This window comes from Argentina anserina, chromosome 5 (genome assembly GCF_933775445.1).
Source record: "Argentina anserina chromosome 5, drPotAnse1.1, whole genome shotgun sequence".
Classification (NCBI taxonomy): Eukaryota; Viridiplantae; Streptophyta; class Magnoliopsida; order Rosales; family Rosaceae; genus Argentina; species Argentina anserina.
This window is the reverse complement of record NC_065876.1, coordinates 11,509,618-11,523,188: the sequence shown is the minus strand read 5'-3', so window position 1 is coordinate 11,523,188 and position 13,571 is coordinate 11,509,618. Positions and strand designations below refer to the sequence as shown.

The 13,571-nt window shown below is 36.4% G+C and overlaps 1 protein-coding gene and 2 pseudogenes across 1 annotated transcript; all 3 read right to left on the bottom strand.

Moving 5' to 3' along the window:
- Positions 1–2,624: 2,624 nt before the first annotated feature.
- On the bottom strand, positions 2,625–5,317 carry LOC126794976 (uncharacterized; annotated as a pseudogene).
- A 1,033-nt stretch (positions 5,318–6,350) lies between these two features.
- Positions 6,351–7,985, bottom strand: LOC126795257 (uncharacterized; annotated as a pseudogene).
- Positions 7,986–8,925: 940 nt separating this feature from the next.
- LOC126796340 (calcineurin B-like protein 1) lies at positions 8,926–12,763 on the bottom strand. The gene is made up of 9 exons (XM_050523151.1): positions 12,519–12,763; positions 11,696–11,837; positions 11,101–11,183; positions 10,918–10,977; positions 10,373–10,481; positions 10,228–10,280; positions 9,882–9,962; positions 9,451–9,563; positions 8,926–9,348 (listed from the first exon to the last, which is right to left on the bottom strand). Exons 2-9 carry the CDS (start codon positions 11,772–11,774, stop codon positions 9,285–9,287), a joined length of 642 nt encoding a protein of 213 aa, XP_050379108.1. The 5' UTR covers positions 11,775–11,837; positions 12,519–12,763; the 3' UTR covers positions 8,926–9,284.
- Positions 12,764–13,571: the final 808 nt, after the last annotated feature.

The window sequence follows — 13,571 nt, the reverse complement described above, 5'->3', positions numbered from 1 at the left end:
CTGAGGAAGAAAGAGTTTTCTGTACATCTGGCATCACTATGGTGCATCTGGTACATCTGTTATTTGTGAGAGGATTCAAGTCAAGGTGGAGATTTGTTAATATATGCCTTGAATCATCCAATCTGTTCTGGCGGCTTATCTGTTTATCGGGTTATACTAGGTTATGGTTTCCTATTAGGACTAGTATATCGGGTTATACTAGGTTATGGTTTCCTATTAGGACTAGTATATCGGGTTTAGGGTTGTATATAAACAACCTATTGTGTGTTGTATACAAGCCGTTCTGTATTTTTCCTCAACATAATAAAACTGTTCTTCTTCTGTCCGTGGACGTAGCTAACACATCGTTAGTGAACCACGTAAATCTGTGTTCTTTCTTGCACTAGTTATAACAAGGTTAAACTGATGATGCCTGCTTGTTGCATCTCCAAAACGAAAAATCAATGACGGAGTTGATAGATAAAAATCTCTGCATCTTTTGGACACACAGCCCACTTTTACAAGTTGTCTAAAACTGAAGCCTGGCAGTATGTGATGAGCCAAATTGTCGGGAAGATTACTTAATCTGTCGACTGTGCTCTCCCTAAAGCCTTCTGGAGCTTCAGTACTTTCAGTTGCAAATAACTTATCTATGTCGTCCATGGTACCTGGTTTCTCCTTTTTTATTTGCAAGAGAAATCAACACCTGCAATTTCCAATGGACATAAAAATAGAGCTTTTTTTTTTCTTTACATGGTGCCAAAGACTACCTAGACTTTTAAACTCTACATGTTCCATTATATATCAAAGTTTAGGAGTCCATGTGTAAGCAATTGTATATAGGCACACTACATGAAAACTGTAATAAACAAGGAAAGTCAGGAAACTATTACTTCTTTTTTATCATACTCAAACTAAAGAACCAAAAAGTATGCAAATCGTAAAATTTATCAAAAAAAGGGGCACTGATATAAATGCAGATTAAGTACAACTAACCCTAATGAGTTTCCAGGTTAGTTAAGAGATACAGATTGAAAGATAAAAGTGGGAAAAAGCTCAACTGAAAGTTGGATGCTTAGTCTGTCAAAAAAAAATGGAAATGCAATACACCGAAATGGTGCCAGTAGATCAGCAACAAGAACGCGTCAATCATAGTTCATGAAAACAAATAAGACCACAACCGAGTCCTGGTACAGGGCTTACCCAAAGCTCAGTCAAATACAAAATTAAATGGCCGTCTTCTGTAACTACCCATGGTTAAAGATGACTTATCAGGTAAGTTCAATAAGCTCCATATATACATCAAAGCTAATACTCAGGGCAAGGCAACCGACCTAAATCTATAGAGCAAGCAAAACCAATGCAAGGGAAGTAAACAAATTCACTAAAATTTCCCAACTCATAGCATTCAAACATTGAATTTCTGGGTTAACAAACAGAGAAAGCTTCATTGACAAAGCAAAAAAGGGTACCCATTTCGAAAAGGGTTTTTTCCATGTAACTCATGAAAGTTGCATCATCCAAGCTAAGCTTTAAGTTAATGGGTTCAGCAAAAAAATTACATCTTAGAAATAAGAGGGCCAAATCAAACAGAACCAGAAATGAAAAATAAAAGATGCCAGAGAGAGAAAAGTGGAGGGAGATTCCAACCTCGGAGTGTACTTGAAATTCTGAGACTTCCAGAAACTGATCGCAGGTTGTTTTGTATGCACAACGATTGACTTTGCTGGCGGTTTCTCCGGAGAGAGAGAGAGAGGATAAATATATGCTGGGAAGAAACAGATAAAATATTTTTTTTTAAATGTCTAATTGGGTAATATCCGTTTTACCCTTGCACGGTTAAAAATGTGTTAAGAGTTTGATCATTCAATTCGGATATTCAAGAAGCAAATAGAGCCCTAAAAATTAATCACTTCAAGAATGGGCAAGAAACTGGACCGACCTGGCAACTTACCTTGATACCGTATGATGTTCAAGAACAAAATTCTGTCATGTTTGCGTATGAAGGATGCAGTGAAAACCAGTGTTCACTTGCCTAGTATTCGAAGGCTCAAAATTTCAGAATCAGTTTTTTAAGATTATGCATTCTGTGGTTTCATAGTTGATTATTTTGGAAGTTGAAGCTTATTCATCTGAGTTTGCTGTCTTTCGCATCATTTTGCTCCAGTATTTGGCTGTTGGTCCTTCTGCCAGAAAAGTGGCCTGAACCATGTCACTATCTTGAATTTCTTTCTGTATGCGTGAGCTTCAGCGGTTTAAATGAAATTCTAACCCTAAAGAAACTAGAAACACTGGTGAGTTTTACTGTTCTCATAAATGAAGATATATAGTTATAGTGGGCAAACTATGTCAGTATTCTGATATCCTGACTATATGAGTTGTCAATTCAATCAGCTGCAACTTGATTTGCAGAAACAGCATACTGATTAATAATTACTAATCATGGATAAGTTTCCAAACAAAACAAAAACGTGAAAAATTACAACACTAGAGTCCATAGATAATTTTTCGAAACAGTTAGCCAATTACAAGATATGATGTAAGGTGTGTAGAACCTGATAATTATTCATACCCATTACATGATCATCTTGAAATTATCTTTCTTCAAACACAACAAACGCAGAAGAAAACTTCTTGAATTTTTACCTTCTCTATAACATAGGCTTGGCAGGATAATTAGGTTTTTGTGCTATGTTCTGACATGAACACTAAAAACCATGTATTTTTGCATTTGGTAAACTACTTGATTTAAGCTCAATAAGATCTGAAACATAAAAATAGTCAAAATATAATTCCACTCCATTGACAACAACCAAAAACAGAAATACAAACCTAGGTTTCCTCCATGCATTCCTCTACATGAAGTGCAAGATCAGAACCGATGCAAGTGAAAGAGCTTCCCATAATAACTTTCACCCATTGCTCCATCGTCTTTCACTCTTTTCTTAAAAGACAACAGTTGCAGAGGAAAATTTCTTGCTTTTGTTTACCTTCTCTATAACATATGATTGATGAGGTAAATAACATATGACCATTTTCTTCAATTTCGGAGCCTGCTCCAGTATATATGTTACTAACTCCAAAGCATTAGTAGGATAAGTGGAGAGTGTTACGGATACCTCCTCAAGCTGATGAATACAATCCAGATTTTGGGACTTCCAATATTTCCTCTTAAAACCACATGCCTAAGAAGCAAAGAAGTAAATGAGTTAAAATAATAATAAACCAAGATATAAGCGTGACGAACAGAATATAGGAAATGCTATTTTTATAACTACATTACCTACAGGCAATGGGTCATCTACGATACAATGATCCAGATGATATTTATGATCTAAAGTTACAGATATTAAAATATTGCTTTGTAATCTAGACATGTCATTTTAAAGTAGAGTTTCGTGTGACAGAGAAATGAAGCAAGGGCGTTCACTTACTTTTGGTTTAAGTTTAACAACATTCAAGGAAGGGTAAGAATTGATGTACAAAGTCTTCAAATGTGGCATTCCTCTCAAGAGAGACCATTGCAGGGACAAGGTCATCAGTCAAGCTCATTACATGCATACCCAAGTAAGTAGTACCATCTAATGGGGCACGCATGGAACCTTCCCTGAGCAATACCTACAATATCACAAAGATTAAGCTAAACTTTGAACTAAACCAACTGTCAGCAGCAAACCCAACTGGTGACAACAATTCAGCTCAATGAACATAATTTCAGTAACCATATAAGCAATCGACATGTACGTAACTAACCCAGGTCATGCTTCTGTTTACATAACTCAGGTAGTTCTGTTTTTTTTTTTAATATTGACTAATTAAAACGGATGTGGGGATAATAGCACAGTCACAATACTAACTAATGACAGAATCCATAGTCTCATAATCAAAATCAACACATGTTAATGAGTTTCGTTTTGCACATCTCTTGTTTCTACGAAAATGAAGTTGTATTATGTATCATTACCTTAATGGTCTCCTCGCTCAGAACAAGTGATTTAGCCCTGTAGAAACTGCAAAGAACCTCAAATGCATTGTTAACGTCATAGTCACCTCTTTGACGCTTCAGAAAATTTTGAGCTTTCTCTAAACACATAAATTTCCCAAAATTTTGGTAAGTCAGTAGATTCCCAATCCATTTCAAATCTTGAGATTTGGAGCAGAAACGTGTAACGATCTGGTAATATTGCTGGTAGCTGTACTATATTCCCACTCTATGTTTATCTCAGCAAGTTTCTCACCTGAGATGCTAAAATGACAGGGGTCACTATTATAGCAATACAACAACGTAAATGATTCCAATGACGTGCTTTCAATAGTGAAACTTCCCACATGGACATTCTCTAACAATAGTGATTCAGAGCAATAGATGCAAGGTGGAAATTCAAGCATTGCCCCATCTTTATCCTTCAACCTCAAATGAAGATCAAGCACTTCAACATTGCACCTCACTGCAATAAGAACCCAAGTCATCATTCGGAAACTGTCCGCTGAAATTCCGGCAGAGAAATCCCATCGAATAGAAAAGCTCTTTATCTTATCATCCCTGCAGTGAATCATATACCTATAGATAGAGTACAACAAGTTCAATTGTTGCTGCCTGTTTGCATAATAGGCAGAAAATTCCAAGGCTGGAACCGATACATACAATCTCTGCATCTTTTAGACAGACTGCCCACGCGAGTAAGATCTTTAAGACTGACCAATGAAAGAATACGGTGAGCAACTTCACAAGGAACACTAGTCAATATGTCTGTGTTGGAGTCAGCACAAGCTCCTTGAGCTTGAGAAGTTGCCGTTTCCAATGACTTATTCTTATGCTCCATGATACATTGATACTTTGTTTCGCTTTGTTTGTAAGAGCAAATTACACCTACAAGGATTGATGACAGACAAACAAAGCTAATTCAAATACTAAAGTACATAATATAGTTACCACCATGCCCACTGCTTATGACCAATTAATCTCTATATGCTTCATTGGTTCTGATCTGTACTATATACAATTCGACATTCTATGTTTGAACAACTCTTAAATCTTAAATGATACCAATATTTGCAATAAGGAGAAACTAGCTAGACAGCTAATAGTTGGTTGAACCAAAACCCAATATCAGAGAGCAATATAAAAAAGAAGTAAGAATTGAAATGGGGATAATGCGCAACACTGCAAATAACCCTAATTGGTTTCAGCTTCAAAGTGCAAAATTTATGAAAATAAGAACCCTAAAGAACTAAATTAGTAAGTGGGCTTACCTTAAATCGATTCATCTCATCTGATTTCAAAGCCTGGCGAGGTATTTCCGATCAACTGCCGAGAGTTCACGGCGGGAAATTGAGCTCTTGGAAGTGAGAAAAATTCCCTCTGTTTCAATATATATGCCCAGAACCTAGTTTGGGCCTGAAAATATCAGCTCATTATAAACAAGTCAGGGGTGGGCATAAAAAAAGAAAATCTCGATCCCGTCCCGAAATTTATAGAGACGGGACGAGACGGAAGACTAAAAACGTTCGTCCCGTCCCGTCCCGATCCCGTCCCGTTTCATAATAGTGGGATGAGACGTGGGACAAATAATTTTTTATCCCGCTTCGTCCCGTCTCATCCCACCTTTAATGAAAACTTAAAAAAATCTTATATATTTGTATTAAAATGAAACTAATTTATGTTCTTAATAACTCCAAAATTATATCAACTCAAATAATAATGGTAAATTATAATATTTTGAACATAATATACATTTTTTTGTTAAAATTTCATTATTGAATGTTACTTTGTTAATGAAAAAGTAAAAATATAGGTTTTTATTTAACTTCATAGGAATGTTGGATTTGTTCCATCCCGATCCCGTCTCGTCCCAATCGGGATTAATCCTGAGTGGGATGCATTCTTCAAAACCCTCGTCCCGTCCCGATCCCGTCCCGATTCAAAAAAATGGGATGAGCCATGTCTCGTCCCGTGCCCACCCCTAAGTAACACCAGAGTTGAAAACCAATGGTAACTCGGTAAGTTGCTAATTTTGAATCCACATGATACATCAAACATGGCTCGGACACTCACTCCATATGTTCATCATCGTATTCCCATTCCAATAAGAATTGAAATCAATTGATCGACATGGTATGTGTAGATAGGATGGGTAGAAGTTGTTACTCGCTTTAATAAAAAAGATACTACTCGTTTACCTCAGAGCACGTACAACATCTTTGTCCATTAACTTTTAAACAAAAAAGAGTGAAACAGTACAAATGAGCGCCTTATACAAGTTTCAGAATTCAGTATTCTTTCAGACTGATAAGTTACCTAAACATGCTTTCGAACAAAATTGAGGCAGCACTATGAATTTTCACAATCATCAGCAATATATTAGCAATTGCTTCACTCAACTCTAAACATTTTCAAGTTTAAGGAACAAATAGACACATTATCATTATTCACATGCCTTAGCCTCATTATTCAAGATATGCTCCTCTATAATATCCCTAGAAATTATATCCATCAGTATATGAACATGTTGCAAAAATCTTGTTTCTACAATAATTTATTCTATCTCTCATGGGAAGTGCACCTTTACCTTAGTGGTCTCTTCACTCGGAATAAGAACTTTTACCCTGCATAAACTGCAAAGAACCTCAAATGCATTCTCAAAGTCATAATCATCTCCCTTGTGGTTCAGAAAAATTACAGCTTTTTCTAAACACATAAGTTTCCCCAGACTTAGGTAATTCAACAAATTCCCAATCCATTTCAAATATTTAAGATTCGGAGCTGAAATATTTAATGATCTAGTAGTGCGGCTGCTACTTTCATTGAATCCCCCACTCTATTCTTTTGTTTGCAAGCTTCTCACCTGATATGCCAATATTGCGGAGATCATTGAAATATTCATGGACAAAGCTACATATTTCCAAAGACGAGCTTTCCATGATGAAACTTTGCACGCAAACATCAATTGAAAATATTTCCTTAATGCATTTGCATGATTGGGAGATCCATTTTCCAAAGCCATCATCCATTCTAACATTTGTCAACTTCAAATGTTGGAGATTATTAGACCAAGGAATAGAGGGCGCTTTAAGAATTGTCTGCGTCTTGATCCATAGAGACCTCAAAGATTCACAACAATATAAGCAAGATGGCAATTCAAGCACTGTCCCACTCAATTCACGCCCACACAACCTAAGTTTAAGGACTTCAACATTACACCTTACTGCAATTAAGGTCCATGTCATCATTCGGAAAACCTCTTCAGAAATGCCAGCACTAACACTCCAATCAACACAAAAGTACTGATTTGATCATGCCCTCGCTGAATCATGTACCTATCTACAGAATTTAACATGTCAAGTTGCTGCCGACTGTTTCCTGCCTTTGATGAAGAAACTTCCAATGATGGGGCTGATAGAGAGAAAACTCTGCACATTTTGGACACACTTCCCAGTCGAATGAGATCCTTAAAATCAAGAAATGCAAGGATACGATCAGCAACTTCCCGTGGGGCATTACTCAATCTGTCTACTGCGTAGGTAGCAGAAACTCCTCCTTCTTTAGAACTCGGCGTTACCAATGACTTATTCATGTGATCCATAACACTAGGTCTCTCTTCTGTTCTTTGCAATAGCAACTACCACCTACAAGGATCAATAAAACAGATCTATCTTACAACCATTATACAGTTAACACCAAGGCTATAACCATTTAATCTCTGTATGTCTCCAACCTGAAAGTAAACTCCAAAGTTCCTATCTTTAAGTGATTCTGAGAACACTAACATCAAATATCCCAGAAATCAGAATATCAAAACAAAAAAATTGCAAATTTATAAATGTCAAAAGCAATTGTGAGCTAATAAACCTTATGGGTCTGTCAAGGATGTTAACAGAACCAGAAAAATGTACAAGACATTGATCTGGGTTAAAGTCTGAAACTTTTCTCCGTCAATGAATTAACCAGATTCAAATAACCAATTTCATACCAACAAACAAAACTTGCATACGTAATCGAATAGTCCCAAAATTCAGAGCTCTGCGGCGAAGTCTAGAACCGACCTGGGAATTTGGGAAGAGGCGCCAAGGGTTTTAGGGCTGCAGCGGGAAAACCAGAAGTGAGCTTTATATGCTGAACAATTGGGCCAGAAGGCATCGGCCCAATATTTTTTATGGCACCAAGCAGTTTAAGCTGCGTAATATCTTCATCGATTCATCAACTTGGTACGACTTCGTTGCTTTCGTATCAATGTGTGATTGCTTCTTTGATGTATTGCTACTTGCTAGTCCTCATGCATGAGCCATCAGAGGTGTGTGAGACGTGTTAAGAGTTTAGGGTACTTGGGTTGATGATTTAAATCAGTTAGTGGTGTAGCTAGAAGGTTTCGGGTTCTTAGCTTGGTAATGATTCAATATGTGAAGGTGGTGTACTGACGTGAACCAAATTCAGCGGTGTGTTGACATTATATCTGAAATTTAAATGTATGAGTGGATTTTACTATATTAGAATATCTAATAGTCGAGCTAATGATAGATACTTAAGATAGCGATTATAGTTTTGGTCCATAAAGTGGAGAGTTCCAATCACAGTATATTCAAGCACCAAGTACACATCAAGAACTTGAAGCCACAAGTGATGTGGATACGAGTTTTTGGTGTTATCTCTTGCAATTTCTTATGGGGAGCTGGAAATATAATGGAACGTTGGAAACTGTAGGAACTCATACTTGGTGCAAGGATGGTGGTGACCTGTTTGTGGGAAACAAGACGAAAACTAATGATGAAAATGGGCCTTCCTTCTGGTGGTGACTGGTGACCAATCTCCCCAAACATGTGAAACACTGCAATTTTGCCGAAGCTGCAATTCGTGGGGATGCCGGTTTAAAAGTTTAGCACAAGGTCACAATAAGTATAACAACTGTCATTTCCTACACAATATTTTTACATCTCAACCCTGCATTCTTTAGACAGGACACAAAAAGTGTGTATGCCATGTAAAGATTGCCGTTTATAGTGGTGGATGCCACAGACCATTTTAAATACTGTAGCACAGAATCATATTCTCACCATAAGAAAGAATGAAAGAAATAAACGAGAGAAAGATTGCAACCAGAAACTGGAAAAATAGCCATCATCTGGAAGGGTGCTCTACAATCAACCAAACATAGCTACAACTTTGGCAACTTTCTTCATGCACCAATATTCAATACCTAAAACTTTCTTTCTTTCCTCTTTTTTTTTTCTGTGACTTGTTGATTTCACAAGAATTACAATTTACAAGCAACTGACAAAGCAACTCTACCTGCATAATCTAGCCTATTGTCTCACGTAGCAATCTCATCAACCTCCGAATTAAATACAAAACTTGGAAAAGTGGTGGTAATATCCCTGCAATCAATCCAGACAGATAGAACTCAGAATTTCAGAAACTCTAAAGATTTTATATTTGTCAATATGATGGAAAAAAAGGAAAAAATTAAAGTCGCATACCTAAGGTAGGGGAGGGTCATGATCTTTAATAATGATGGGTTCTTTGAAACAAAATTGATCCACTCAGACAAGTCTATTTTCCCATCTTGATTTACATCGGCTTCTCTGAAAGTCTGCAAAAACATGAGAATAAGATCTCCTATTAATACGTTGCCTGTGCAATTTGTGCAAGTAGATATACAAATGAAAAGATTTGGCCAAGTCATATTCACTTCCAGATCAGTATACCAAAATGAAACTAAATAGCTACATGGTGCATCTTTTTGTTAATCCCAATGAGGTTAAACATTTTTTTAGGTCACATAAGATCAGGTTTCCACATTAAGGACTTAATTGTTAAAAGTTTCAGTGCAGAACCTCAAAGACTATCAGGAGACAAACGTGCACATTTTATTCCTCCGATACCCATTACAATATCAATGACAACTCACCTTATCAAGAATCAGCTCAATGGTGTCATCTGCCAGTTTCATCTCAGATTCGCAAAGAAGTGCAATTAACATTTGCTTCACCTTTACAATCAAATACAAAATGGGATTAGCAAGGAGGTTTAACATTTCGAATATGAGACTGCAAATAGGTGTCGTCCTAGTAGTGAACTAATTATGAAACAAAAACACTTATTGACATTTACAGAGACTACCTCCTACATTCATAAATATCCAAAAGGTCTAATGTATATTATAAAATTGGTACAAAACTGTAATGTCCAATTTCTTTTTCCTGCGAATTCAGACCACATTTCCACTTTGTGAGGAGAAAAAGAAGATAAAATACCTCTCGGCGCTCAATAAAACCTGTGTTCTCCAAATCATAGAGCTTAAATGAAACTGCAAATGATAGAAACTGTTAGGCATATGTTGCAAACATAATGATGATGGGAAACTAAAAACAACTCTCCGTAAGTATCTTTTAAACGTACAATCAATCTTGTCTTCTTGTGGAGCATTGGGATGGAAGACATTCAGTGATCTAACAAAGTCACTGAAATCAATCACACCTTTTTTCTTCACATCAAAGAGATCAAATATCTGCATGTCGAGTCAGTTCAAAATCCAAAGTCAAAAATGTACCCCAGGAGTAAAACTTCGGAAAAATAACATAATATATATCCTCAATTGTACAAAGTTAGATCTCATTCTTTTTACTTCTTGTAAATCAACTCACCCAACAATTCAGGAGCATTATATTTTTACACAATAATAGAGTTGGATATCAAATATCCCAGGATAATGTCAATCGACATATCTATGTATTGAATCGTACATCAGTCATTTGGCATAAGAACTTCTTTAAGAAAATAAAAAAAATTTATTTTGGGCATTAATAAGATAGGCAAGTTACAAGAAATTCAATCAGAACATGTTATTGGCAATTTTTCTTATTTTTTATACAGCATTATTATCTTTCTAGATATCAATCTGCACTATATTACTACAGTATGAAATAACAAGATAAATTGCATACCCGATTTGCAAACAGATTTTCTTTCTTTCTATTCTTGAAAATAGCTAACTGGAACTCTTCCTGCATATTCAACAAGATCACTCAATTTCATATTCTAGGTAAATACCTAACCCATACACTCATTTGTGTGTGTTCATAAACTGAAACTGAATGTAGAGATTTGATACTTTGCATCAAGCATACCTTGTTTATCAACCCATCATCAATTACAGAACTGCTGATACTCTTATACAGCTCAAAGAGTGCTTCAACTTCACTAACAGTAACTGGGAAATCAAAATTGGTATATAAAACAACACCGTCAGAAATGGTATAAGGGTGAGTGCGAGATAGATGAAATGGGCAGTTTCATATACTAAAATTTACATTAAGAAAGATAAATACATGAAGTACAAGGAAAAGCGTTTAGATATTGTTGATTTTTCCGACCAAGAGTTTAACCTGCCAGACAGGCATAAAATGTACTTTAACCTATCAATCAACTGTCGTCAAATGAGTCTATCACCCATCAAACATAATAGAATAACGAACTACAAGCTTCATAAAGAAGACTTCCCATGGTTCTCTGAAAATTTTAGGTTCTAGAGGGAACAAATCCCAATAGATGGTCTTCATTGTTGACCAAGGGATCCAGATCAATGTTAATTGGATGGAACAGATACCAAATCCATAATTACTTGATACTGAGGGTATCCATACATCGAATTATCATGCAACAGAATAATAATGTAAAGAGCACGATGACCATATCAGAAAACCATGAATAGAAACATCTTACATGCTGTTTGTGAAGCAAGGGAGACAGGATCCTCGTGTCCTGGAAACTGCCGCTTCACTTTAGAACTAAAGCACCCCATTTAAAACATTTACTCAAAACCCAAGGCCAGCTTGTACCCTCCCCTCTTCAGGCCTTAGGCTTCCTGTGTACCCAAAGCAAAAAATCATCGATCTAGTGAAGAAGACACCAGCAAATCGAACTAAAGCTTAGCGGTTGCTACAAATCAGAAATCACTTCAAACTTGCATCCAGAACTCCAAATTCATATAGCATCATGCTCACATATTTAGTAGATGTCACAATCCCATCGCTTTATTTTTGCAGCTCTATATTGAAGTAACAAATCAAATATAAAATGCTCGAGGAATCAATAAGAACTCAATCAAAATGGCCATCCAATATTTCAAAAAATCAACACAGCAAATACCAAGTTCTTGATTTAAACAGAAGGGAAAAACAAAACAAAGTTGGAATCTTTTGAATTTTCACAATCAAAGGATCCAGATTGCCAAACTCCCCATTCAAACTGTTAATTTTTGAAAAAATTTAGGAGCTCAAACAACATCAAACCAAGCAATTAAACACATCCCAATTCAAATTTCTCTCTTCTTTTATCTCCAATTTCCCAGCAACCAAAGCTCAAAACAAAAGCATCACAGACCCGATAAACATCAAATCAAATCAAAACCCAGATCACATAAACCCCACAAAAATTCACCAAAAACCAACACTTCACCCAAAAGCAAAACTTAAACGACCAGACCAAGAACAACAACAACAACAATTGTAAGGTCCGAAAACAATGTAAGAAAAGCTCAACTCACCCGACCAAGATTTGGCCGGAAAAATTCCAAAGTGCGGCCAATTAAGGTGGGTGGAGGGGGGGACGAAACTGCGACAGAAACAAAGACCAGGAAGGAAACAGGTGGAAGTGAGTCTTTGTAACCTGAGAGAGATTCGGTTTGGTTTAATGGGTTGCAGAGGAGGTGATCGGACGGCTGGGGTTGAGTTGGTTTGTCGAGAATATCACGGTGATTTGTCTAAAAACTGCGTCTTGTGAAGTTGGGAACGTTGGCTTTTCGATCATACAAATAGGTGTGGGTTTGAGGAGGAAGAAGGGTCCAGTGCCACGTGAGGTGGGGACATGGAATTTTGGAGTCAAGCGTGGAGGATTCCGAATATTCCATAGATGAAATCAAAGCCCAATATTAATAGCTTCTCTAAAAACAAATTGTTACTTAGAAATAATACCTATAGCTTAAATGTTTTGCTCTAACTCCTAAGATTTGGTTTCCCTTTATTGTATAATGTAGAGTTTACCTTGTTGTATTTTGTAGAGTTTTTGGAGAAACCGAATTATCGATAAAGTTCATAAAGTTCTATAATCGCAACGATTCTCATGTTGCAAACACAGTAGTTTGACAATCTAGTGTTCTGAGTTTGGTGTTCTAGTATGCATGAATCCAATCATCGTGATAATTACATAATAATAATAATAACTTAAATATTCTTATTTACTCTTAGAAGGATTGCTTTTGTTCATTTTTGCAGTGTGGTTGGGATACAGACTCATATATAAAATCAGTTTAGTTTTATTTTGGTATGCAATGATAGGAAATCAGTTGACCTCTTCCATAGAGGAAATAATGAAAGGCATTAGCAACTAGAGTATGGATAACATGATTTTTGTAGGTGTTGTTCTCGTGAAAGTATGGGCGGGTTTCAATTCCATATACTGTATATGGTTGACAATGAAACTGTTTAGTTGATAGGTCAAATTTCTCCTACCAAATGCACTTTTCCCCCACTTATGTCAATGGTAGGAGTAGAGTACCTTATCCTACGAAAATTTAAGTGGCAAATAATGAATCTCAAAG

Bases quoted from the DNA above. Each gene is read 5' to 3' on its own strand.
- LOC126796340 (XM_050523151.1), bottom strand. From the start codon at position 11,774: ATGGGGTGCTTTAGTTCTAAAGTGAAGCGGCAGTTTCCAGGACACGAG. The intron at 10,482-10,917 runs GTATGCAATTTA...CTCGACATGCAG, and splicing joins AAAATCTGTTTGCAAATCGG to ATATTTGATCTCTTTGATGT. The intron at 10,281-10,372 runs GTACGTTTAAAA...TATCATTTGCAG, and splicing joins ACAAGAAGACAAGATTGATT to TTTCATTTAAGCTCTATGAT.